Here is a 26,920-nt window from a genome sequence, read left to right as displayed (position 1 = left end):
AAAACCAGCTGGGTTGGACAGAGGGTTTCACAAAGAGGAAGGGTTTCTGGGGACAGTTCAGGCCTTGATAGGAGACGAAGGCTGTTAGGGGTTTCTGAGGGTTTCACATGTCTTTGAGACGATAGGCTGTTAGCTGGGTTGGAGGACAGTCAGTCATCATGTCTTTGATGTTAGGGAGAGGATGGGTTTCATCATGTCTGAGGGACAGTTCAGGCCTTGATAGGGAGAGGAGGGGTTTCTGAGGGACAGTTCAGGCCTTGATAGGGAGAGGAAGGGTTTCTGAGGGACAGTTCAGGCCTTGATAGGGAGAGGAGGGGTTTCTGAGGACAGTTCAGGCCTTGATAGGGAGAGGAGGGGTTTCTGAGGGACAGTTCAGGCCTTGATAGGGAGAGGAGGGTTTCTGAGGGACAGTTCAGGCCTTGATAGGGAGAGGAGGGGGTTTCTGAGGAGACAGTTCAGGCCTTGATAGGGAGAGGAGGGGTTTCTGAGGGACAGTTCAGGCCTTGATAGGGAGAGGAGGGGTTTCTGAGGGACAGTTCAGGCCTTGATAGGGAGAGGAGGGTTTCTGAGGGACAGTTCAGGCCTTGATAGGGAGAGGAGGGGTTTCTGAGGAACAGTTCAGGCCTTGATAGGGAGAGGAGGGTTTCTGAGGGACAGTTCAGGCCTTGATAGGGAGAGGAAGGGTTTCTGAGGACAGTTCAGGTCTTGATAGGGAGAGGAGGGTTTCTGAGGAACAGTTCAGGCCTTGATAGGGAGAGGAGGGGTTTCTGAGGGACAGTTCAGGCCTTGATAGGGAGAGGAGGGTTTCTGAGGGACAGTTCAGGCCTTGATAGGGAGAGGAAGGGTTTCTGAGAGACAGTTCAGGCCTTGATAGGGAGAGGAGGGGTTTCTGAGAGACAGTTCAGGCCTTGATAGGGAGGAGGGTTTCTGAGGGACAGTTCAGGCCTTGATAGGGAGAGGAGGGGTTTCTGAGGGACAGTTCAGGCCTTGATAGGGAGAGGAGGGGTTTCTGAGGACAGTTCAGGCCTTGATAGGGAGAGGAGGGGTTTCTGAGGGACAGTTCAGGCCTTGATAGGGAGAGGAAGGGTTTCTGAGGGACAGTTCAGGCCTTGATAGGGAGGAAGGGTTTCTGAGGACAGTTCAGGCCTTGATAGGGAGAGGAGGGTTTCTGAGGAGACAGTTCAGGCCTTGATAGGGAGAGGAGGGTTTCTGAGGGACAGTTCAGGCCTTGATAGGGAGAGGAGGGGTTTCTGGAGGGACAGTTCAGGCCTTGATAGGGAGAAGGAGGGGTTCTGAGGGACAGTTCAGGCCTTGATAGGGAGAGGAAGGGTTTCTGAGGGACAGTTCAGGCCTTGATAGGGAGGAGGGTTTCTGAGGGACAGTTCAGGCCTTGATAGGGAGAGGAAGGGTTTCTGAGGACAGTTCAGGCCTTGATAGGGAGAGGAGGGTTTCTGAGGACAGTTCAGGCCTTGATAGGGAGAGGAAGGGTTTCTGAGGGACAGTTCAGGCCTTGATAGGGAGAGGAAGGGTTTCTGAGGGACAGTTCAGGCCTTGATAGGAGAGGAGGGCTTCTGAGGGACAGTTCAGGCCTTGATAGGGAGAGGAGGGGTTTCTGAGGGACAGTTCAGGCCTTGATAGGGAGAGGAGGGGTTTATGAGGGACAGTTCAGGCCTTGATAGGGAGAGAAGGGTTTCTGAGGGTTTCTAGAGGACAGTTCAGGCCTTGATAGGGAGAGGAAGGGTTTCTGAGGGACAGTTCAGGCCTTGATAGGGAGAGGAGGGGTTTCTGAGGGACAGTTCAGGCCTTGATAGGGAGAGGAGGGTTTCTGAGGGACAGTTCAGGCCTTGATAGGGAGAGGAGGGGTTTCTGAGGACAGTTCAGGCCTTGATAGGGAGAGGAAGGGTTTCTGAGGGACAGTTCAGGTCTTGATAGGGAGAGGAGGGTTTCTGAGGAACAGTTCAGGCCTTGATAGGGAGAGGAGGGGTTTCTGAGGGACAGTTCAGGCCTTGATAGGGAGAGGAGGGTTTCTGAGGGACAGTTCAGGCCTTGATAGGGAGAGGAAGGGTTTCTGAGGGACAGTTCAGGCCTTGATAGGGAGAGGAGGGGTTTCTGAGGGACAGTTCAGGCCTTGATAGGGAGGAGGGGTTTCTGAGGGACAGTTCAGGCCTTGATAGGGAGAGGAGGGGTTTCTGAGGGACAGTTCAGGCCTTGATAGGGAGAGGAGGGGTTTCTGAGGGACAGTTCAGGCCTTGATAGGGAGAGGAGGGTTTCTGAGGGACAGTTCAGGCCTTGATAGGGAGAGGAAGGGTTTCTGAGGGACAGTTCAGGCCTTGATAGGGAGGAAGGGTTTCTGAGGGACAGTTCAGGCCTTGATAGGGAGAGGAGGGTTTCTGAGGGACAGTTCAGGCCTTGATAGGGAGAGGAGGGGTTTCTGAGGGACAGTTCAGGCCTTGATAGGGAGAGGAGGGGTTTCTGAGGGACAGTTCAGGCCTTGATAGGGAGAGGAGGGGTTTCTGAGGGACAGTTCAGGCCTTGATAGGGAGAGGAAGGGTTTCTGAGGGACAGTTCAGGCCTTGATAGGGAGAGGAGGGGTTTCTGAGGGACAGTTCAGGCCTTGATAGGGAGAGGAAGGGTTTCTGAGGGACAGTTCAGGCCTTGATAGGGAGAGGAGGGGTTTCTGAGGGACAGTTCAGGCCTTGATAGGGAGAGGAAGGGTTTCTGAGGGACAGTTCAGGCCTTGATAGGGAGAGGAAGGGTTTCTGAGGGACAGTTCAGGCCTTGATAGGGAGAGGAGGGGTTTCTGAGGGACAGTTCAGGCCTTGATAGGGAGAGGAGGGTTTCTGAGGGACAGTTCAGGCCTTGATAGGGAGAGGAGGGGTTTCTGAGGGACAGTTCAGGCCTTGATAGGGAGAGGAGGGGTTTCTGAGAGGTTTCTGAGGGACATTTCAGGCCTTGATAGGGAGAGGAAGGGTTTCTGAGGGACAGTTCAGGCCTTGATAGGGAGAGGAGGGGTTTCTGAGGGACATTTCAGGCCTTGATAGGGAGAGGAGGGGTTTCTGAGGGACAGTTCAGGCCTTGATAGGGAGGAAGGGTTTCTGAGGGACAGTTCAGGCCTTGATAGGGAGAGGAGGGGTTTCTGAGGGACAGTTCAGGCCTTGATAGGGAGAGGAGGGGTTTCTGAGGGACAGTTCAGGCCTTGATAGGGAGAGGAGGGGTTTCTGAGGGACAGTTCAGGCCTTGATAGGGAGAGGAGGGGTTTCTGAGGGACAGTTCAGGCCTTGATAGGGAGAGGAGGGTTTCTGAGGGACAGTTCAGGCCTTGATAGGGAGAGGAAGGGTTTCTGAGGGACAGTTCAGGCCTTGATAGGGAGAGGAGGGGTTTCTGAGGGACAGTTCAGGCCTTGATAGGGAGAGGAGGGGTTTCTGAGGGACAGTTCAGGCCTTGATAGGGAGAGGAGGGGTTTCTGAGAGGTTTCTAGAGGACAGTTCAGGCCTTGATAGGGAGAGGAAGGGTTTCTGAGGGACAGTTCATGCCTTGATAGGTTGAGAGGAGGGGTTTCTGAGGGACAGTTCAGGCCTTGATAGGGAGAGGAAGGTTTCTGAGGGACAGTTCAGGCCTTGATAGGGAGAGGAGGGGTTTCTGAGGGACAGTTCAAGCCTTGATAGGGAGAGGAGGGGTTTCTGAGGGACAGTTCAGGCCTTGATAGGGAGAGGAGGGGTTTCTGAGGGACAGTTCAGGCCTTGATAGGGAGAGGAGGGGGTTCCTGAGGGACAGTTCAGGCCTTGATAGGGAGAGGAGGGGTTTCTGAGGGACAGTTCAGGCCTTGATAGGGAGAGGAGGGTTTCTGAGGGACAGTTCAGGCCTTGATAGGGAGAGGAGGGGTTTCTGAGGGACAGTTCAGGCCTTGATAGGGAGAGGAGGGGTTTCTGAGGGACAGTTCAGGCCTTGATAGGGAGAGGAGGGGTTTCTGAGGGACAGTTCAGGCCTTGATAGGGAGAGGAAGGGTTTCTGAGGGACAGTTCAGGCCTTGATAGGGAGAGGAGGGGTTTCTGAGGGACAGTTCAGGCCTTAATAGGGAGAGGAAGGGTTTCTGAGGGACAGTTCAGGCCTTGATAGGGAGGAAGGGTTTCTGAGGGACAGTTCAGGCCTTGATAGGGAGATGAGGGGTTTCTGAGGGACAGTTCAGGCCTTGATAGGGAGAGGAGGGGTTCTGAGGACATTTCAGGCCTTGATGGGGAGAGGAGGGGTTTCTGAGGGACAGTTCAGGCCTTGATAGGGAGAGGAGGGGTTTCTGAGGGACATTTCAGGCCTTGATAGGGAGAGGAAGGGTTTCTGAGGGACATTTCAGGCCTTGATAGGGAGGAGGGGTTTCTGAGGGACAGTTCAGGCCTTAATAGGGAGAGGAGGGGTTTCTGAGGGACAGTTCAGGCCTTGATAGGGAGAGGAAGGGTTTCTGAGGGACAGTTCAGGCCTTGATAGGGAGAGGAAGGGTTTCTGAGGACAGTTCAGGCCTTGATAGGGAGAGGAGGGGTTTCTGAGGGACAGTTCAAGCCTTGATAGGGAGAGGAGGGGTTTCTGAGGGACAGTTCAGGCCTTGATAGGGAGAGGAGGGGTTTCTGAGGGACATTTCAGGCCTTGATAGGGAGGGGAGGGTTTCTGAGGGACAGTTCAGGCCTTAATAGGAGAGGAGGGGTTTCTGAGGGACATTTCAGGCCTTAATAGGGAGAGGAGGGGTTTCTGAGGGACATTTCAGGCCTTGATAGGGAGAGGAGGGAGGGAGGGGGGGTTTCTGAGGGACAGTTCAGGCCTTGATAGGGAGAGGAGGGGTTTCTGAGGACAGTTCAGGCCTTGATAGGGAGAGGAAGGGTTTCTGAGGACAGTTCAGGCCTTGATAGGGAGAGGAGGGTTTCTGAGGGACAGTTCAGGCCTTAATAGGGAGAGGAGGGGTTTCTGAGGACAGTTCAGGCCTTGATAGGGAGGAAGGGTTTCTGAGGGACAGTTCAGGCCTTGATAGGGAGAGGAGGGGTTTCTGAGGACAGTTCAGGCCTTGATAGGGAGAGGAGGGGTTTCTGAGGGACATTTCAGGCCTTGATAGGGAGAGGAGGGGTTTCCGAGGGACATTTCAGGCCTTGATAGGGAGAGGAAGGGTTTCTGAGGGACAGTTCAGGCCTTGATAGGGAGAGGAAGGGTTTCTGAGGGACAGTTCAGGCCTTGATAGAGAGAGGAGGGGTTTCCGAGGGACAGTTCAGGCCTTGATAGGGAGAGGAAGGGTTTCTGAGGGACAGTTCAGGCCTTGATGGGGAGAGGAGGGGTTCTGAGGACAGTTCAGGCCTTGATAGGGAGAGGAAGGGTTTCTGAGGGACAGTTCAGGTCTTGATAGGGAGAGGAGGGTTTCTGAGGACAGTTCAGGCCTTAATAGGGAGAGGAGGGGTTTCTGAGGGACAGTTCAGGCCTTGATAGGGAGGAAGGGTTTCTGAGGACAGTTCAGGCCTTGATAGGGAGAGGAGGGGTTTCTGAGGGACAGTTCAGGCCTTAATAGGGAGAGGAGGGGTTCTGAGGACATTTCAGGCCTTGATGGGGAGGGAGGGTTTCTGAGGGACAGTTCAGGCCTTGATAGGGAGAGGAGGGGTTTCTGAGGGACATTTCAGGCCTTGATAGGGAGAGGAAGGGTTTCTGAGGGACATTTCAGGCCTTGATAGGGAGGGGAGGGGTTTCTGAGGGACAGTTCAGGCCTTAATAGGGAGAGGAGGGGTTTCTGAGGGACAGTTCAGGCCTTGATAGGGAGAGGAAGGGTTTCTGAGGGACAGTTCAGGCCTTGATAGGGAGAGGAAGGGTTTCTGAGGACAGTTCAGGCCTTGATAGGGAGAGGAGGGTTTCTGAGGGACAGTTCAAGCCTTGATAGGGAGAGGAGGGTTTCTGAGGGACAGTTCAGGCCTTGATAGGGAGAGGAGGGGTTTCTGAGGGACATTTCAGGCCTTGATAGGGAGGAGGGGTTTCTGAGGGACAGTTCAGGCCTTAATAGGGAGAGGAGGGGTTTCTGAGGGACATTTCAGGCCTTAATAGGGAGGAGGGGTTTCTGAGGACATTTCAGGCCTTGATAGGGAGAGGAGGGAGAGGAGGGTTTCTGAGGGACAGTTCAGGCCTTGATAGGAGGAGGGGTTTCTGAGGACAGTTCAGGCCTTGATAGGGAGAGGAAGGGTTTCTGAGGGACAGTTCAGGCCTTGATAGGGAGAGGAGGGGTTTCTGAGGGACAGTTCAGGCCTTAATAGGGAGAGGAGGGGTTTCTGAGGGACAGTTCAGGCCTTGATAGGGAGGAAGGGTTTCTGAGGGACAGTTCAGGCCTTGATAGGGAGAGGGGGGTTTCTGAGGGACAGTTCAGGCCTTGATAGGGAGAGGAGGGGTTTCTGAGGACATTTCAGGCCTTGATAGGGAGAGGAGGGTTTCCGAGGACATTTCAGGCCTTGATAGGGAGAGGAAGGGTTTCTGAGGGACAGTTCAGGCCTTGATAGGGAGAGGAAGGGTTTCTGAGGGACAGTTCAGGCCTTGATAGAGAGAGAGGGTTTCGAGGGACAGTTCAGGCCTTGATAGGGAGAGGAAGGGTTTCTGAGGGACAGTTCAGGCCTTGATGGGGAGAGGAGGGGTTCTGAGGACAGTTCAGGCCTTGATAGGGAGAGGAAGGGTTTCTGAGGGACAGTTCAGGTCTTGATAGGGAGAGGAGGGTTTCTGAGGGACAGTTCAGGCCTTAATAGGGAGAGGAGGGTTTCTGAGGGACAGTTCAGGCCTTGATAGGGAGGAAGGGTTTCTGAGGGACAGTTCAGGCCTTGATAGGGAGAGGAGGGTTTCTGAGGGACAGTTCAGGCCTTGATAGGGAGAGGAGGGGGTTTCTGAGGGACATTTCAGGCCTTGATGGGGAGAGGAGGGGTTCTGAGGGACAGTTCAGGCCTTGATAGGGAGAGGAAGGGTTTCTGAGGACAGTTCAGGCCTTGATAGGGAGAGGAGGGGTTTCCGAGGGACATTTCAGGCCTTGATAGAGAGGAGGGGTTTCCGAGGACAGTTCAGGCCTTGATAGGGAGAGGAAGGGTTTCTGAGGGACAGTTCAGGCCTTGATGGGGAGAGGAGGGGTTCTGAGGGACAGTTCAGGCCTTGATAGGGAGAGGAAGGGTTTCTGAGGACAGTTCAGGTCTTGATAGGAGAGGAGGGTTTCTGAGGACAGTTCAGGCCTTAATAGGGAGAGGGGGGTTTCTGAGGACAGTTCAGGCCTTGATAGGGAGGAAGGGTTTCTGAGGACAGTTCAGGCCTTGATAGGGAGAGGAGGGTTTCTGAGGGACAGTTCAGGCCTTGATAGGGAGAGAGGGGTTTCTGAGGGACATTTCAGGCCTTGATGGGGAGAGGGGGTTCTGAGGGACAGTTCAGGCCTTGATAGGGAGAGGAAGGGTTTCTGAGGACAGTTCAGGTCTTGATAGGGAGAGGAGGGGTTTCTGAGGGACAGTTCAGGCCTTAATAGGGAGAGGAGGGGTTTCGAGGGACATTTCAGGCCTTGATAGGGAGAGGAAGGGTTTCTGAGGGACAGTTCAGGCCTTGATAGGGAGAGGAAGGGTTTCTGAGGGACAGTTCAGGCCTTGATAGGGAGAGGAGGGGTTTCTGAGGGACAGTTCAGGCCTTGATAGGGAGAGGAGGGGTTTCTGAGGGACAGTTCAGGCCTTGATAGGGAGAGGAGGGTTTCTGAGGACATTTCAGGCCTTGATAGGGAGGAGGGTTTCGAGGACATTTCAGGCCTTGATAGGGAGAGGAAGGGTTTCTGAGGACAGTTCAGGCCTTGATAGGGAGAGGAAGGGTTTCTGAGGGACAGTTCAGGCCTTGATAGGGAGAGGAGGGTTTCTGAGGGACAGTTCAGGCCTTGATAGGGAGAGGAGGGCTTTCCGAGGGACATTTCAGGCCTTGATAGGGAGAGGAAGGGTTTCTGAGGGACAGTTCAAGCCTTGATAGGGAGAGGAGGGGTTTCTGAGGGACAGTTCAGGCCTTGATAGGGAGAGGAGGGTTTCTGAGGACAGTTCAGGCCTTGATAGGGAGAGGAGGGGTTTCTGAGGGACAGTTCAGGCCTTGATAGGGAGAGGAGGGTTTCTGAGGACAGTTCAGGCCTTGATAGGGAGAGGAAGGGTTTCTGAGGGACAGTTCAGGCCTTGATAGGGAGAGGAAGGGTTTCTGAGGGACAGTTCAGGCCTTGATAGGGAGAGGAGGGTTTCTGAGGGACAGTTCAGGCCTTGATAGGGAGAGGAAGGGTTTCTGAGGGACAGTTCAGGCCTTGATAGGGAGAGGAAGGGTTTCTGAGGGACAGTTCCAGGCCTTGATAGGAGAGGAGGGGTTTCTGAGGGACAGTTCAAGCCTTGATAGGAGAGGAGGGGTTTCTGAGGGACAGTTCAGGCCTTGATAGGGAGAGGAGAGGGCTTCTGAGGGACATTTCAGGCCTTGATAGGGAGGAGGGGTTTCTGAGGGACAGTTCAGGCCTTAATAGGGAGAGGAGGGTTTCTGAGGGACATTTCAGGCCTTAATAGGGAGAGGGTTTCTGAGGACATTTCAGGCCTTGATAGGGAGAGGGAGGAGGAGGGGTTTCTGAGGGACAGTTCAGGCCTTGATAGGGAGAGGAGGGGTTTCTGAGGGACAGTTCAGGCCTTGATAGGAGAGGAAGGGTTTCTGAGGGACAGTTCAGGCCTTGATAGGGAGAGGAGGGTTTCTGAGGGACAGTTCAGGCCTTAATAGGGAGAGGAGGGGTTTCTGAGGGACAGTTCAGGCCTTGATAGGGAGGAAGGGTTTCTGAGGGACAGTTCAGGCCTTGATAGGGAGAGGAGGGGTTTCTGAGGGACAGTTCAGGCCTTGATAGGGAGAGGAGGGTTTCTGAGGACATTTCAGGCCTTGATAGGGAGAGGAGGGGTTTCGAGGACATTTCAGGCCTTGATAGGGAGAGGAAGGGTTTCTGAGGGACAGTTCAGGCCTTGATAGGGAGAGGAAGGGTTTCTGAGGGACAGTTCAGGCCTTGATAGAGAGAGGAGGGGTTTCTGAGGGACAGTTCAGGCCTTGATAGGGAGAGGAGGGGTTTCGAGGACATTTCAGGGGCCTTGATAGGGAGAGGAGGGGTTTCGAGGACAGTTCAGGCCTTGATAGGGAGAGGAAGGGTTTCTGAGGACAGTTGAGGCCTTGATAGGGAGAGGAGGGGTTTCTGAGGACAGTTCAGGCCTTGATAGGGAGGAAGGGTTTCTGAGGGACAGTTCAGGCCTTGATAGGGAGAGGAGGGGTTTCTGAGGAACAGTTCAGGCCTTGATAGGGAGAGGAAGGGTTTCTGAGGGACAGTTCAGGCCTTGATAGGGAGAGGAAGGGTTTCTGAGGACAGTTCAGGCCTTGATAGGGAGAGGAGGGTTTCTGAGGGACAGTTCAGGCCTTGATAGGGAGAGGAAGGGTTTCTGAGGACATTTCAGGCCTTGATAGGGAGAGGAAGGTTTTCTGAGGACCGTTCAGGCCTTGATAGGGAGAGGAGGGTTTCTGAGGGACAGTTCAGGCCTTGATAGGGAGAGGAAGGGTTTCTGAGGACAGTTCAGGCCTTGATAGGGAGAGGGAGGGTTTCTGAGGACAGTTCAGGCCTTGATAGGGAGAGGAAGGGTTTCTGAGGGACAGTTCAGGCCTGATAGGGAGAGGAGGGTTTCTGAGGACAGTTCAGGCCTTGATAGGGAGAGGAGGGTTTCTGAGGGACAGTTCAGGCCTTGATAGGGGAGAGGAAGGGTTTCTGAGGGACAGTTCAGGCCTTGATAGGGAGAGGAGGGGTTTCTGAGGGACAGTTCAGGCCTTGATAGGGAGAGGAGGGGGTTTCTGAGGGACAGTTCAGGCCTTGATAGGGAGAGGAAGGGTTTCTGAGGACAGTTCAGGCCTTGATAGGGAGAGGAGGGGTTTCTGAGGGACAGTTCAGGCCTTGATAGGGAGAGGAGGGGTTTCTGAGGGACAGTTCAGGCCTTGATAGGGAGAGGAGGGTTTCTGAGGGACAGTTCAGGCCTTGATAGGGAGAGGAGGGTTTCTGAGGGACAGTTCAGGCCTTGATAGGGAGGAAGGGTTTCTGAGGGACAGTTCAGGCCTTGATAGGGAGAGGAGGGGTTTCTGAGGGACATTTCAGGCCTTAATAGGGAGAGGAGGGGTTTCTGAGGGACATTTCAGGCCTTAATAGGGAGAGGAGGGGTTTCTGAGGGACATTTCAGGCCTTGATAGGGAGAGGAGGGTTTCTGAGGGACAGTTCAGGCCTTGATAGGAGAGGAAGGGTTTCTGAGGACAGTTGAGGCCTTGATAGGGAGAGGAGGGGTTTCTGAGGACAGTTCAGGCCTTGATAGGGAGGAAGGGTTTCTGAGGGACAGTTCAGGCCTTGATAGGGAGAGGAGGGGTTTCTGAGGGACAGTTCAGGCCTTGATAGGGAGAGGAAGGGTTTCTGAGGGACAGTTCAGGCCTTGATAGGGAGAGGAAGGGTTTCTGAGGACATTTCAGGCCTTGATAGGGAGAGGAAGGGTTTCTGAGGGACAGTTCAGGCCTTGATAGGGAGAGGAAGGGTTTCTGAGGACAGTTCAGGCCTTGATAGGGAGAGGAGGGGTTTCTGAGGACAGTTCAGGCCTTGATAGGGAGAGGAAGGGTTTCTGAGGGACATTTCAGGCCTTGATAGGGAGAGGAAGGTTTTCTGAGGGACCGTTCAGGCCTTGATAGGGAGAGGAAGGGTTTCTGAGGGACAGTTCAGGCCTTGATAGGGAGAGGAGGGGTTTCTGAGGACAGTTCAGGCCTTGATAGGGAGAGGAGGGGTTTCTGAGGGACAGTTCAGGCCTTGATAGGGAGAGGAAGGGTTTCTGAGGGACAGTTCAGGCCTTGATAGGGAGAGGAGGGTTTCTGAGGGACAGTTCAGGCCTTGATAGGGAGAGGAGGGTTTCTGAGGGACAGTTCAGGCCTTGATAGGGAGAGGAAGGGTTTCTGAGGGACAGTTCAGGCCTTGAGAGGGAGAGGAGGGGTTTCTGAGGGACAGTTCAGGCCTTGATAGGGAGAGGAGGGGTTTCTGAGGGACAGTTCAGGCCTTGATAGGGAGAGGAAGGGTTTCTGAGGACATTTCAGGCCTTGATAGGGAGAGGAAGGGTTTCTGAGGGACATTTCAGGCCTTGATAGGGAGAGAGGAAGGGTTTCCGAGGGACATTTCAGGCCTTGATAGGGAGGGAGGGGTTTCTGAGGGACAGTTCAGGCCTTGATAGGGAGAGGAGGGGTTTCTGAGGGACAGTTCAGGCCTTGATAGGGAGAGGAAGGGTTTCTGAGGGACAGTTCAGGCCTTGATAGGGAGAGGAGGGGTTTCTGAGGACAGTTCAGGCCTTGATAGGGAGAGGAAGGGTTTCTGAGGGACAGTTCAGGCCTTGATAGGGAGAGGAGGGTTTCTGAGGACAGTTCAGGCCTTGATAGGGAGAGGAAGGGTTTCTGAGGACAGTTCAGGCCTTGATAGGGAGAGGAGGGGTTTCTGAGGACAGTTCAGGCCTTGATAGGGAGAGGAGGGTTTCTGAGGGACAGTCTCAAAATTTGATAGGGAGAGGAGGGGTTTCTGAGGGACAGTTCAGGCCTTGATAGGGAGAGGAAGGGTTTCTGAGGGACAGTTCAGGCCTTGATAGGGAGAGGAGGGGTTTCTGAGAGGTTTCTAGGAGGACAGTTCAGGCCTTGATAGGGAGAGGAGGGGTTTCTGAGGGACAGTTCAGGTCTTGATAGGGAGAGGAAGGGTTTCTGAGGACAGTTCAGGCCTTGATAGGGAGAGGAAGGGTTTCTGAGGGACAGTTCAGGCCTTAATAGGAGAGGAGGGGTTTCTGAGGGACAGTTCAGGCCTTAATAGGGAGAGGAGGGGTTTCTGAGGACAGTTCAGGCCTTAATAGGGAGAGGAGGGGTTTCTGAGGGACAGTTCAGGCCTTGATGGGGAGAGGAGGGTTTCTGAGGACAGTTCAGGCCTTGATAGGGAGAGGAAGGGTTTCTGAGGGACAGTTCAGGCCTTGATAGGGAGAGGGGGGTTTCTGAGGGACAGTTCAGGCCTTAATAGGGAGAGGAAGGGTTTCTGAGGGACAGTTCAGGCCTTGATGGGGAGAGGAGGGTTTCTGAGGGACAGTTCAGGCCTTGATAGGGAGAGGAGGGGTTTCTGAGGGACAGTTCAGGCCTTGATAGGAGAGGAGGGTTTCTGAGGGACATTCAGGCCTTGATAGGGAGAGGAGGGGTTTCTGAGGACAGTTCAGGCCTTAATAGGGAGAGGAGGGTTTCTGAGGGACAGTTCAGGCCTTAATAGGGAGAGGAAGGGTTTCTGAGGGACAGTTCAGGCCTTGATACGGAGAGGAAGGGTTTCTGAGGACAGTTCAGGCCTTGATAGGGAGAGGAGGGGTTTCTGAGGGACAGTTCAGGCCTTGATAGGAGAGGAGGGTTTCTGAGGGACAGTTCAGGCCTTGATAGGGAGAGGAGGGTTTCTGAGGGACATTTCAGGCCTTGATAGGGAGAGGAGGGGTTTCTGAGGGACAGTTCAGGCCTTGATAGGGAGAGGAGGGCTTCTGAGGACAGTTCAGGCCTTGATAGGGAGAGGAGGGGTTTCTGAGGGACAGTTCAGGCCTTGATAGGGAGAGGAGGGTTTCTGAGGGACAGTTCAGGCCTTGATAGGGAGAGGAAGGGTTTCTGGAGGACAGTTCAGGCCTTGATAGGGAGAGGAGGAGGGGTTTCTGAGGGACAGTTCAGTCCTTGATAGGGAGAGGAAGGGGTTTCTGGAGGACAGTTCAGGCCTTGATAGGGAGAGGAGGGTTTCTGAGGGACAGTTCAGGCCTTGATAGGGAGAGGAGGGGTTTCTGAGGGACAGTTCAGGCCTTGATAGGGAGAGGAGGGGTTTCTGAGGGACAGTTCAGTCCTTGATAGGGAGAGGAAGGGTTTCTGAGGGACGTTCAGGCCTTGATAGGGAGAGGAGGGGTTTCTGAGGACAGTTCAGGCCTTAATAGGGAGAGGAAGGGTTTCTGGAGGACGGTTCAGGCCTTGATAGGGAGAGGAAGGGTTTCTGAGGACAGTTCAGGCCTTGATAGGGAGAGGAAGGGTTTCTGGAGGACGGTTCAGGCCTTGATAGGGAGAGGAGGGCTTTCTGAGGACATTTCAGGCCTTGATAGGGAGAGGAGGGTTTCTGACGGACAGTTCAGGCCTTGATAGGGAGAGGAGGGGTTTCTGAGGGACAGTTCAGGCCTTGATAGGGAGAGGAGGGGTTTCTGAGGGACAGTTCAGGCCTTGATAGGAGAGGAGGGGTTTCTGAGGGACAGTTCAGGCCTTGATAGGGAGAGGAAGGGTTTCTGGAGGACAGTTCAGGCCTTGATAGGGAGAGGAGGGGTTTCTGAGGGACAGTTCAGTCCTTGATAGGGAGAGGAAGGGTTTCTGGAGGACAGTTCAGGCCTTGATAGGGAGAGGAGGGGTTTCTGAGGGACAGTTCAGGCCTTGATAGGGAGAGAGGAGGGGGGTTTCTGAGGGACAGTTCAGGCCTTGATAGGGAGAGGAGGGTTTCTGAGGACAGTTCAGTCCTTGATAGGGAGAGGAAGGGTTTCTGAGGACGGTTCAGGCCTTGATAGGGAGAGGAGGGGTTTCTGAGGGACAGTTCAGGCCTTAATAGGGAGAGGAAGGGTTTCTGGAGGACGGTTCAGGCCTTGATAGGGAGAGGAAGGGTTTCTGAGGGACAGTTCAGGCCTTGATAGGGAGAGGAAGGGTTTCTGGAGGACGGTTCAGGCCTTGATAGGAAGGAGGGGTTTCTGAGGGACAGTTCAGACCTTGATAGGGAGAGAAGGGTTTCTGAGGGACAGTTCAGGCCTTGATAGGGAGAGGAGGGGTTTCTGAGGACAGTTCAGGCCTTGATAGGGAGAGGAGGGTTTCTGAGGACAGTTCAGGCCTTGATAGGGAGAGGAGGGTTTCTGAGGGACAGTTCAGGCCTTGATAGGGAGAGGAAGGGTTTCTGGAGGACGGTTCAGGCCTTGATAGGGAGAGGAGGGGTTTCTGAGGGACAGTTCAGACCTTGATAGGGAGAGGAAGGGTTTCTGAGGGACAGTTCAGGCCTTGATAGGGAGAGGAGGGGTTTCTGAGGACAGTTCAGGCCTTGATAGGGAGAGGAGGGTTTCTGAGGACAGTTCAGGCCTTGATAGGGAGAGGAGGGGTTTCTGAGGGACATTTCAGGCCTTGATAGGAGAGGAGGGGTTTCTGAGGACAGTTCAGGCATTGATAGGGAGAGGAAGGGTTTCTGAGGGACAGTTCAGGCCTTAATAGGGAGAGGAGGGGTTTCTGAGGGACAGTTCAGGCCTTGATAGGGAGAGGAGGGTTTCTGAGGACAGTTCAGGCATTGATAGGGAGAGGAAGGGTTTCTGAGGACAGTTCAGGCCTTAATAGGGAGAGGAGGGGTTTCTGAGGGACAGTTCAGGCCTTGATAGGGAGAGGAGGGGTTTCTGAGGGACAGTTCAGACCTTGATAGGAGAGGAAGGGTTTCTGAGGGACAGTTCAGGCCTTGATAGGGAGAGGAGGGTTTCTGAGGGACAGTTCAGGCCTTGATAGGGAGAGGAGGGTTTCTGAGAGACAGTTCAGGCCTTAATAGGGAGAGGGGGGTTTCTGAGAGACAGTTCAGGCCTTGATAGGGAGAGGAAGGGTTTCTGAGGGACAGTTCAGGCCTTGATAGGGAGAGGAAGGGTTTCTGAGGACAGTTCAGGCCTTGATAGGGAGGAGGGGTTTCTGAGGACAGTTCAGGCCTTGATAGGGAGAGGAGGGGTTTCTGAGGGACAGTTCAGGCCTTGATAGGGAGAGGAGGGGTTTCTGAGGACAGTTCAGGCCTTGATAGGGAGAGGAGGGGTTTCTGCGGGACAGTTCAGGCCTTGATAGGGAGAGGAGGGTTTCTGAGGACAGTTCAGGCCTTGATAGGAGAGGAAGGGTTTCTGGAGGACAGTTCAGGCCTTGATAGGGAGAGGAGGGGTTTCTGAGGGACAGTTCAGTCCTTGATAGGGAGAGGAAGGGTTTCTAGAGGACAGTTCAGGCCTTGATAGGGAGAGGAGGGGTTTCTGAGGGACAGTTCAGGCCTTGATAGGGAGAGGAGGGGCTTCTGAGGGACAGTTCAGGCCTTGATAGGGAGAGGAGGGGTTTCTGAGGGACAGTTCAGTCCTTGATAGGAGAGAAGGGTTTCTGAGGGACGGTTCAGGCCTTGATAGGGAGAGGAGGGGTTTCTGAGGGACAGTTCAGGCCTTAATAGGGGAGAGGAAGGGTTTCTGGAGGACAGTTCAGGCCTTGATAGGGAGAGGAAGGGTTTCTGAGGGACAGTTCAGGCCTTGATAGGGAGAGGAAGGGTTTCTGGAGGACAGTTCAGGCCTTGATAGGGAGAGGAGGGTTTCTGAGGGACAGTTCAGACCTTGATAGGGAGAGGAGGGGTTTCTGAGGGACAGTTCAGGCCTTGATAGGGAGAGGAGGGTTTCTGAGGGACAGTTCAGGCCTTGATAGGGAGAGGAGGGGTTTCTGAGGGACAGTTCAGGCCTTGATAGGGAGAGGAGGGTTTCTGAGGGACAGTTCAGGCCTTGATAGGGAGAGGAGGGGTTTCTGAGGGACATTTCAGGCCTTGATAGGGAGAGGAGGGGTTTCTGAGGGACAGTTCAGGCATTGATAGGGAGAGAGAAGGGTTTCTGAGGACAGTTCAGGCCTTAATAGGGAGAGGAGGGGTTTCTGAGGGACAGTTCAGGCCTTGATAGGGAGAGGAGGGCTTTCTGAGGACAGTTCAGGCCTTGATAGGAGAGGAGGGTTTCTGAGGGACAATTCAGGCCTTGATAGGGAGAGGGAAGGGGTTTCTGAGGGACAGTTCAGGCCTTGATAGGGAGAGGAGGGGTTTCTGAGGACAGTTCAGGCCTTGATAGGGAGAGGAGGGGTTTCTGAGGGACAGTTCAGGCCTTGATAGGGAGAGGAAGGGTTTCTGGAGGACAGTTCAGGCCTTGATAGGGAGAGGAGGGGTTTCTGAGGGACAGTTCAGTCCTTGATAGGGAGAGGAAGGGTTTCTGGAGGACAGTTCAGGCCTTGATAGGGAGAGGAGGGTTTCTGAGGGACAGTTCAGGCCTTGATAGGGAGAGGAGGGTTTCTGAGGGACAGTTCAGGCCTTGATAGGGAGAGGAGGGGGTTTCTGAGGGACAGTTCAGTCCTTGATAGGGAGAGGAAAGGGTTTCTGAGGACGGTTCAGGCCTTGATAGGGAGAGGAGGGGTTTCTGAGGACAGTTCAGGCCTTAATAGGGAGAGGAAGGGTTTCTGGAGGACGGTTCAGGCCTTGATAGGGAGGAAGGGTTTCTGAGGGACAGTTCAGGCCTTGATAGGGAGAGGAAGGGTTTCTGGAGGACGGTTCAGGCCTTGATAGGGAGAGGAGGGGTTTCTGAGGGACAGTTCAGACCTTGATAGGGAGAGGAAGGGTTTCTGAGGGACAGTTCAGGCCTTGATAGGGAGAGGAGGGGTTTCTGAGGACAGTTCAGGCCTTGATAGGGAGAGGAGGGGTTTCTGAGGGACAGTTCAGGCCTTGATAGGGAGAGAGGGTTTCTGAGGGACAGTTCAGGCCTTGATAGGAGAGGAAGGGTTTCTGGAGGACGTTCAGGCCTTGATAGGGAGAGGAGGGTTTCTGAGGGACAGTTCAGACCTTGATAGGGAGAGGAAGGGTTTCTGAGGGACAGTTCAGGCCTTGATAGGGAGAGGAGGGGTTTCTGAGGGACAGTTCAGGCCTTGATAGGGAGAGGAGGGGTTTCTGAGGACAGTTCAGGCCTTGATAGGGAGAGGAGGGGTTTCTGAGGACATTTCAGGCCTTGATAGGGAGAGGAGGGTTTCTGAGGGACAGTTCAGGCATTGATAGGGAGAGGAAGGGTTTCTGAGGGACAGTTCCAGGCCTTAATAGGGAGAGGAGGGGTTTCTGAGGACAGTTCAGGCCTTGATAGGGAGAGGAGGGGTTTCTGAGGACAGTTCAGGCCTTGATAGGGAGAGGAAGGGTTTCTGAGGACAGTTCAGGCCTTGATAGGGAGAGGAGGGGTTTCTGAGGGACAGTTCAGGCCTTGATAGGGAGAGGAGGGGTTTCTGAGGGACAGTTCAGGCCTTGATAGGGAGAGGAAGGGTTTCTGAGGACAGTTCAGGCCTTGATAGGGAGAGGAGGGGTTTCTGAGGGACAGTTCAGGCCTTGATAGGGAGAGGAGGGGTTTCTGAGGGACAGTTCAGGCCTTGATAGGGAGAGGAGGGGTTTCTGAGGGACATTTCAGGCCTTGATAGGGAGAGGAGGGTTTCTGAGGGACAGTTCAGGCCTTGATAGGGAGAGGAGGGGTTTCTGAGGACAGTTCAGGCCTTGATAGGGAGAGGAGGGTTTCTGAGGGACATTCAGGCCTTGATAGGGAGAGGAGGGGTTTCTGAGGACAGTTCAGGCCTTGATAGGGAGAGGAGGGTTTCTGAGGACAGTTCAGGCCTTGATAGGGAGAGGAGGGGTTTCTGAGGACAGTTCAGGCCTTGATAGGGAGAGGAGGGGTTTCTGAGGGACAGTTCAGGCCTTGATAGGGAGAGGAGGGTTTCTGAGGGACAGTTCAGGCCTTGATAGGGAGAGGAAGGGGTTTCTGAGGACAGTTCAGGCCTTGATAGGGAGAGGAGGGGTTTCTGAGGGACAGTTCAGGCCTTGATAGGAGGAGAGGAAGGGTTTCTGGAGGGACAGTTCAGGCCTTGATAGGGAGAGGAGGGGTTTCTGAGGGACAGTTCAGGCCTTGATAGGGAGAGGAGGGGTTTCTGAGGGACAGTTCAGGCCTTGATAGGGAGAGGAGGGGTTTCTGAGGACAGTTCAGTCCTTGATAGGGAGAGGAAGGGTTTCTGAGGGACAGTTCAGGCCTTGATAGGGAGAGGAGGGGTTTCTGAGGGACAGTTCAGGCCTTAATAGGGAGAGGAAGGGTTTCTGGAGGACAGTTCAGGCCTTGATAGGGAGGGAAGGGTTTCTGAGGGACAGTTCAGGCCTTGATAGGGAGAGGAAGGGTTTCTGAGGACAGTTCAGGCCTTGATAGGAGAGGAGGGTTTCTGAGGGACAGTTCAGGCCTTGATAGGGAGAGGAAGGGTTTCTGAGGGACAGTTCAGGCCTTGATAGGGAGAGGAGGGTTTCTGAGGACAGTTCAGGCCTTGATAGGAGAGAGGAGGGTTTCTGAGGGACAGTTCAGGCCTTGATAGGGAGAGGAGGGGTTTCTGAGGGACAGTTCAGGCCTTGATAGGGAGAGGAGGGGTTTCTGAGGACAGTTCAGGCCTTGATAGGGAGAGGAGGGGTTTCTGAGGGACAGTTCAGACCTTGATAGGGAGAGGAAGGGTTTCTGAGGGACAGTTCAGGCCTTGATAGGGAGAGGAGGGGTTTCTGAGGGACAGTTCAGGCCTTGATAGGGAGAGGAGGGTTTCTGAGGACAGTTCAGGCCTTGATAGGGAGAGGAGGGGTTTCTGAGGACAGTTCAGGCCTTGATAGGGAGAGGAGGGTTTCTGAGGGACAGTTCAGGCCTTGATAGGGAGAGGAAGGGTTTCTGAGGGACAGTTCAGGCCTTGATAGGGAGAGGAGGGTTTCTGAGGGACAGTTCAGGCCTTGATAGGGAGAGGAGGGTTTCTGAGGACAGTTCAGGCCTTGATAGGGAGAGGAGGGGTTTCTGAGGACAGTTCAGGCCTTGATAGGGAGAGGAGGGGTTTCTGAGGACAGTTCAGGCCTTGATAGGGAGAGGAGGGGTTTCTGAGGGACAGTTCAGGCCTTGATAGGGAGAGGAGGGTTTCTGAGGGACAGTTCAGGCCTTGATAGGGAGAGGAGGGTTTCTGAGGGACAGTTCAGGCCTTGATAGGGAGAGGAGGGGTTTCTGAGGGACATTCAGGCCTTGATAGGGAGAGGAGGGGTTTCTGAGGGACAGTTCAGGCCTTGATAGGGAGAGGAGGGTTTCTGAGGGACAGTTCAGGCCTTGATAGGGAGAGGAGGGGTTTCTGAGGGACAGTTCAGGCCTTGATAGGGAGAGGAGGGTTTCTGAGGACAGTTCAGGCCTTGATAGGGAGAGGAAGGGTTTCTGAGGACAGTTCAGGCCTTGATAGGAGAGGAGGGTTTCTGAGGACAGTTCAGGCCTTGATAGGGAGAGGAGGGTTTCTGAGGACAGTTCAGACCTTGATAGGGAGAGGAAGGGTTTCTGAGGGACAGTTCAGGCCTTGATAGGGAGAGGAGGGTTTCTGAGGGACAGTTCCAGGCCTTGATAGGGAGAGGAGGGGTTTCTGAGGGACAGTTCAGGCCTTGATAGGGAGGAGGGGTTTCTGAGGGACAGTTCAGGCCTTGATAGGGAGAGGAGGGTTTCTGAGGGACAGTTCAGGCCTTGATAGGGAGGAGGAGGGGTTTCTGAGGGACAGTTCAGGCCTTGATAGGGAGAGGAGGGGTTTCTGAGGGACATTTCAGGCCTTGATAGGGAGAGGAGGGTTTCTGAGGACAGTTCAGGCCTTGATAGGGAGAGGAGGGGTTTCTGAGGGACAGTTCAGGCCTTAATAGGGAGAGGAGGGTTTCTGAGGGACAGTTCAGGCCTTGATAGGGAGAGGAGGGGTTTCTGAGGGACAGTTCAGGCCTTGATAGGGAGAGGAGGGGTTTCTGAGGACATTTCAGGCCTTGATAGGGAGAGGAGGGTTTCTGAGGGACAGTTCAGGCCTTGATAGGGAGAGGAAGGGTTTCTGAGGGACAGTTCAGGCCTTAATAGGGAGAGGAGGGTTTCTGAGGACAGTTCAGGCCTTGATAGGGAGAGGAGGGGTTTCTGAGGGACAGTTCAGGCCTTGATAGGGAGAGGAAGGGTTTCTGAGGGACAGTTCAGGCCTTGGGAGGGAGGGGAGGAGGGAATTCTGAGGGACAGTTCAGGCCTTGATAGGGAGAGGAGGGTTTCTGAGGGACAGTTCAGGGGAGGAGAGGGAGGGTTTCTGAGGGACAGTTCAGGCCTTGATAGGGAGAGGAGGGGTTTCTGAGGACAGGGCCTTGATAGGGAGAGGAGGGGTTTCTGAGGGACAGTTCAGGCCTTGATAGGAGGAGAGGAGGAGGTTTCTGAGGGACAGTTCAGGCCTTGATAGGAAGGAGGGGTTTCTGAGGGACAGGAATGATAGGAGAGGAGGGTTTCTGAGGGACAGGGAGGCCTTGATAGGGAGAGGAGGGGGAGGAGGGACAGTTCAGGCATTGATAGGGAGAGGAAGGGTTTCTGGGGGACAGTTCTGGGGGGAGGAGTTCAGGAGTTCAGGCCTTGAGGGGAGGAGGGGGAGGGGAGGGACAGTTCAGGCCTTGATAGGGAGAGGAGGGGTTTCTGAGGGACATTTCAGGCCTTGATAGGGAGAGGAGGGGTTTCTGAGGGACAGTTCACGCCTTGATAGGGGCCTAGTTATATACTGTGTATATTTATATATACACACGTTTCTCTCTCTAACCTGAGGTTGGCTTGTATGGAGGTGTCCTGAAGGTCTCCCGGATTAAAGAGCTGGGAACCTTTCAGACCCAACTCCTCACAGCCTCTGAGGAACACTGACAGGTTGTCCTGGGGATGGGGGAGGAGGGAGAGGAATGGGGAGGGAGGGGGGAGGAGGGAGAGGAATGGGGAGGGGGAGGAGGGAGAGGGAGAGGAATGGGGAGGGAGGGGGAGGAGGGAGAGGATGGGGAGAGAGGAAGAGGGAAGGGGGGAGGGGAGGGGAGGGAGGGGAGGAGGGAGGAGGAGAGGAAGGGGAGGGAGGGGGAGGAGGGAGAGGAATGGGAGGGAGGGGATGGGGGAGGAGGGGAGAGGAATGGGGAGGGAGGGGGAGGAGGGAGAGGATGGGGAGGGAGGGGGAGGAGGGATGGGATGGGGAGGGGGAGGAGGGGAGAGGAATGGGGAGGGAGGGGAGGAGGAGGGAGGAATGGGGAGGGAGGGGGAGGAGGGAGAGGAATGGGGAGGAAGGGGGGGAGGGAGAGGAATGGGGAGGGAGGGGGAGGAATAAGGGAGAGGAATGGGGAGGGAGGGGGAGGAGGGAGAGGAATGGGGAGGGAGGGAGGGAGGGAGAGGAATGGGAGGGAGGGGAGGAGGGAGAGGCATGGGGAGGAGGGGAGGGAGGAGGAATGGGGAGGGAGGAGGGAGAGGAATGGGGAGGGAGGGGGAGAGGAATGGGGAGGGAGGAAGGAGAGGGAATGGGGAGGAGGGAGAGGAATGGGGAGGGAGGGGGAGGAGAGGAATGGGGAGGGAGGGAGGAGGGAGAGGAATGGGGAGGAGGGAGAGGAATGGGAGGGAGGGGAGGGAGAGAGGAAAAGAGAGTAGAGGGAGTTTATTAGTAGTATTGCAGTAGTAGTGTAGCAGTATAGCAGTAGTATTGTAGTAATATAGTAGTATAATACTGACCAGTCCAGCAATGAGCAGGAATATTAGTGTGGGGGCTGTGCTTTGGCAAAGTGGGTGGGGGATATCCTTCCTGTTTGGCCCTGTCCGGGGGTCCAACACTATTAGTGTGGGGGCTGTGCTTTGGCAAAGTGGGGGGGTTATATCCTTCCTGTTTGGCCCTGTCCGGGGGTCCAAGGACTATTAGTGTGGGGGCTGTGAGAGGCAAAGTGGGTGGGGTTATATCCTTCCTGTTTGGCCCTGTCCGGGAGAGGAACACTATTAGTGTGGGGGGTGCTTTGGCAAAGTGGGTGGGGTTATTTATTCCTGTATTGCAGTAGTAGTGTAACATTATTAGTGTGGGGGCTTGCTTTGGCAAAGTGGTAGGGTTATATCCTTCCTGTCCAGCAATGGGCATGTCCAACACTATTAGTGTAGTATTAAAGTGGGTAATCCTTCCTGTTTGGCCCTGTGCCGTGGCGGAGATCTTTGTGGGCTGTACTGCTTTGTCTCAGGGGTGGTTATATCCTTCCTGTGGCCCTGTGAAGATATCCAACTATTAGTGTGGGGGCTGTGCTTTGGCAAAGTGGGTGGGGTTATATCCTTCCTGTTTGGCCCTGTCCGGGGTGTCCTCAGATGGGGCCACAGTGTCTCCTGAACCCTCCTGTCTCAGCCTCCAGTATTTATGCTGCAGTAGTTTATGTGTCGGGGGCGAGGGTCAGTTTGTTATATCTGGAGTACTTCTCCTGTGTGAATCTAAGTGTGCGTTCTCTAATTCTCTCCTCCTTTCTTTTCTCTTCTCTGAGCCCTAGGACCATGACTGAGGACTACCTGACATGACCTGAGCCCTGCTGCTCCAGGACCATGTCCCAGGACTACCTGACATGATGACTCCTTGCTGTCCCCAGTCCACCTGGCCGTGCTGCTGCTCCAGTTTCAACTGTTCTGCCTTACTATTATTCGACCATGCTGGTCGTTTATGAACATTTGAACATCTTGGCCATGTTCTGTTATAATCTCCACCCGGCACAGCCAGAAGAGGACTGGCCACCCCACATAGCCTGGTTTCTTCCTAGGTTTTGGCCTTTCTAGGGAGTTTTTCCTAGCCACTGTGCTTCTACACCTGCATTGCTTGCTGTTTGGGGTTTTAGGCTGGGTTTCTGTACAGCACTTTGAGATATCAGCTGATGTACGAAGGGCTATATAAATACATTTGATTTGATTTAGTGTAGTATTAGTGCAATATTAGTGCAGTATTAGTGCAGCATTAGCATAGTATTAGTGTAGTATTAGTGCAGTATTGGTGTAGTATTAGTGTAGTATTAGTGTCGAATTAGTGTAGCATTAGTGTGGTATTAGTGTAGTAGTCGTGTTGTATTCATGTGGTATCAGTGTAGTACTAGTGTAGTATTAGTGTGGTATTAGTGTAGTAGTAGTGTTGTATTCGTGTGGTATCAGTGTAGTACTAGTGTAGTATTAGTGTAGTAGTAGTGTAGTATTCGCGTAGCATTAGTGCAATATTAGTGCAGTATCAGTGTAGCATTTGTGTAGTATTAGTGCAGTATTGGTGTAGTATTAGTGCAGTATTAGTGCAGTATTGGTGTAGTATTAGTGCAGTATTAGTGCAGTATCAGTGTAGTATTAGTGCAGTATTAGTGCAGTATTAGTGCAGTATTAGTGCAGTATTGGTGTAGTATTAGTGCAGTATTGGTGTAGTATTAGTGCAATATTAGTGCAGTATTAGTGCAGTATTTGTGTAGTATTAGTGCAGTATTGGTGTAGTGTTAGTGCAATATTAGTGCAGTATCAGTGTAGTATTTGTGTAGTATTAGTGCAGTATTGGTGTAGTATTAATGCAGTATTAGTGCAGTATTGGTGTAGTATTAGTGCAGTATTAGTACAGTATGAGTGCAGTAGTAGTGTAGCATTAGTGTAGTATTGGTGCATTAGCCTGGTTCCTCTCTACCCAGTACAGCCTAGTTATTGGTTAGGTAACATTAGTATAGTACCAGAAGACTGGCTACTCTTCAGAGTCTGGTTCGTCTCTACCCAGTACAGCCTAGTTATTGGTTAGGTAACATTAGTATAGTACCAGAAGACTGGCCACTCTTCAGAGCCTGGTTCCTCTCTACCCAGTACAGCCTAGTTATTGGTTAGGTAATATTAGTATAGTACCAGAAGACTGGCCACTCTTCAGAGCCTGGTTCCTCTCTACCCAGTACAGCCTAGTTATTGGTTAGGTAACATTAGTATAGTACCAGAAGACTGGCCACTCTTCAGAGCCTGGTTCCTCTCTAGTACAGCCTAGTTATTGGTTAGGTAATATTAGTATAGTACCAGAAGACTGGCTACTCTTCAGAGCCTTCCTCTCTACCCAGTACAGCCTAGTTATTGGTTAGGTAACATTAGTATAGTACCAGAAGACTGGCCACTCTTCAGAGCCTGGTTCCTCTCTACCCAGTACAGCCTAGTTATTGGTTAGGTAACATTAGTATAGTACCAGAAGACTGGCCACTCTTCAGAGTCTGGTTCCTCTCTACCCAGTACAGCCTAGTTATTGGTTAGGTAACATTAGTATAGTACCAGAAGACTGGCTACTCTTCAGAGCCTGGTTCCTCTCTACCCAGTACAGCCTAGTTATTGGTTAGGTAACATTAGTATAGTACCAGAAGACTGGCTACTCTTCAGAGCCTGGTTCCTCTCTACCCAGTACAGCCTAGTTATTGGTTAGGTAATATTAGTATAGTACCATAAGACTGGCCACTCTTCAGAGCCTGGTTCCTCTCTACCCAGTACAGCCTAGTTATTGGTTAGGTAACATTAGTATAGTACCAGAAGAGTGGCTACTCTTCAGAGCCTGGTTCCTCTCTACCCAGTACAGCCTAGTTATTGGTTAGGTAATATTAGTATAGTACCAGAAGACTGGCTACTCTTCAGAGCCTGGTTCCTCTCTACCCAGTACAGCCTAGTTATTGGTTAGGTAATATTAGTATAGTACCAGAAGACTGGCTACTCTTCAGAGCCTGGTTCGTCTCTACGTTTGTTCTTAGGTCCCTGCCTTTCTAGGGAGTTTTTCCTAGCCTCCGTGCCTCTACATCTGCATTGCTTGCTGTTTGTAGTTTTAGGCTGGGTTTCTGTACAGCACTTTGTGACATCGGCTGACGTAGAATGGTGTTTCTAAACCATTTGATTTAGTGGTACTGACCAGTCCAGCGATGGGCGAGGGTAGTCTGTTGATTTTCTGGACCAAACCTGGTCTGATGGAACACAGTAACCTGGAAGAGACACAGACAAATACTTCACTACACTCAGTATGTATGTGTGTGTGTGTGTGTGTGTGTGTGTGTGTGTGTGTGTGTGTGTGTGTGTGTGTGTGTGTGTGTGTGTGTGTGTGTGTGTGTGTGTGTGTGTGTTTAATGAGAGACAGTGGAACAGCAGAGGATTGTGGGGATTTCAAAGGCGGAAGTGAGGTCACAGACTCACTCGCAGAGCAGGATCCCGTTCTCCAGGCCGCTCCGGAAGTCCTTCTCACCGAAACTTTTCCCGTCACCTCCTGGGGAGAACACACATCATCACGGTTCTATAGAGGTTCTAACCAGGTTATAAAAAGGTTCTAAACAGGTTCTAAAGAGGTTCTAAATAGGTTCCAGGTTTCTAGCCAGGTTCTAAAGAGGTTCTAGCCAGGTTCTAAAAAGGTTCTAAAAAGGTTCAAACAAGGTTATAAAGAGGTTCTAACCGGCTTCTAAAATGTTCTAGAGGTTCAAACACAGTTCTAAAGAGGTTCAAACAAGGTTATAAAGAGGTTCTAACCAGGTTCTAAAGAGGTTCTAACCAGGTTATAAAGAGGATCTAACCAGGTTATAAAGAGGATCTAACCAGGTTATAAAGAGGGTTCTAACCAGGTTCTAGCAAGGTTCTAACCAGGTTCTAGCGAGGTTCTAACCAGCTTATAAAGAGGTTCTAACCAGGTTATAAAGATGATCTAGCCAGCTTAAAAGAGGTACTAAAGAGGTTCTAGCCAGGTTCTAAAGAGGTTCAAACAAGGTTATAAATAGGTTCTAACCAGGTTATAAAGAGGTTCTAGCCAGGTTCTAAAAGGGTTCTAAAAAGGTTCTAAAGAGGTTCAAACCAGGTTCTAAAGAGGTTCTAACCAGGTTCTAACCAGGTTAAAAAAGGTTCTAACCAGGTTATAAAGAGGTTCTAACCAGGCTAAAAATGGTTCTAACCAGGTTGTAAAGAGGTTCTAACCAGGTTCTAGCGAGGTTCTAACGAGGTTCTAACCAGGTTATAAAGAGGTTCTAACCAGCTTAAAATAGGTACTAAAGAGGTTCTAGCCAGGTTCTAAAGAGGTTCAAACCAGGTTATAAAGAGGTTCTAACCAGGTTATAAAGAGGTTCTAACCAGGTTATAAAGAGGTTCTAACCAGGTTATAAAGAGGTTCTAGCCAGGTTATAAAGAGGTTCTAGCCAGGTTATAAAGAGGTTCTAACCAGGTTATAAAGAGGTTCTAACCAGGTTATAAAGAGGTTCTAACCAGGTTATAAAGAGGTTCTAACCAGGTTATAAAGAGGTTCTAACCAGGTTATAAAGAGGTTCTAACCAGGTTATAAAGAGGTTCTAACCAGGTTTTAAAAGGGTTTAGCCAGGATCTACCCTGTCTTTTCTCTGTAAATGTACAGCATTATACTGGCACCAGAGTTGCCAGCATAACATTGTACATTTGCTTAACAGCATTGATGCTATAATTAAGCAATAAGGCACGAGGGGATGTGGAATATGGCTTAGGGCTGTTCTTGGGCACGACGCAACGTGGAGTGCCTTGATACAGCCGTTAACCGTGGTATATTGGCCATATAACACAAACCCCCGAGGTGCCTTATTGCTATTATAAACTGGTTACCAACGTAATTAGAAAAGTAAAAATATGTTTTGTCAAACCGTTGTATACCACGGCTCTCAGCCAATCAGCGTTCAGGGCTCCAACCACCCAGTTTATCATGTATTTTACAGTAATATTTCCTTACTGTAAAAGCTGCCAACTCTGTTGCCAGTATAATGCTGTACATTTACAGGGAATTTCTTCCTGAAATCTAAATGACAGAAAAACAATACATTTGTACATCAAATACATTTATTCAAATTGCTAACAACATTAACAACATATGAAACAAGTGAATTGACAACAGAAGTAACAACAGTTAACACACATGTAATAAGAGCATCATTACAGTAATAATGTAGAGTGGAAGGGAAAGTGTTTTAACTACTTGGCAGACATGAAACAAAACAGACAATCATAATATCAGTCAAAAATATCACATTCCCAGTTCATGCTACAAAACCAACTTCGTAAAGGGGTTTTAAAAATATGTTCTATTTGAGCCAAAAATCCATGAAGTAGAGTAAGACATTGTTGTAGTTGACTCAACCTTCCATAACAGAACACAGACATTGTTGTAGTTGACTTCCATAACAGAACACTGAGACATTGTTGTAGTTGACTCAACCTTCCATAACAGAACACTGAGACAT

General features: G+C 52.2%; 1 protein-coding gene across 1 annotated transcript in view; it reads right to left on the bottom strand.

Annotated features, from left to right (window-relative positions):
• The window catches only part of LOC127925728 (LIM and calponin homology domains-containing protein 1-like), a gene marked incomplete at its 3' end in the record, with an annotated part of 33,565 nt that extends 7,178 nt beyond the window's left edge, over positions 1-26,387 (bottom strand). Inside the window, exons 1-4 of the mRNA XM_052510825.1 lie at positions 26,327-26,387; positions 24,873-24,942; positions 24,595-24,664; positions 20,476-20,582 (exon numbers count right to left, since the gene is read on the bottom strand). Of these exons, the coding sequence (XP_052366785.1) occupies positions 20,476-20,582; positions 24,595-24,664; positions 24,873-24,942; positions 26,327-26,387 (308 nt within the window). The remainder of the gene's footprint in view (positions 1-20,475; positions 20,583-24,594; positions 24,665-24,872; positions 24,943-26,326) is intronic.
• Between the last annotated feature and the right edge of the window lie 533 nt (positions 26,388-26,920).

The sequence above is a fragment of the Oncorhynchus keta genome, unplaced genomic scaffold, assembly GCF_023373465.1.
Source record: "Oncorhynchus keta strain PuntledgeMale-10-30-2019 unplaced genomic scaffold, Oket_V2 Un_contig_6162_pilon_pilon, whole genome shotgun sequence".
Taxonomy (NCBI): Eukaryota; Metazoa; Chordata; class Actinopteri; order Salmoniformes; family Salmonidae; genus Oncorhynchus; species Oncorhynchus keta.
The sequence above is the reverse complement of the archived record's forward strand: the minus strand, read 5'-3'. Positions and strand labels throughout refer to the sequence as shown.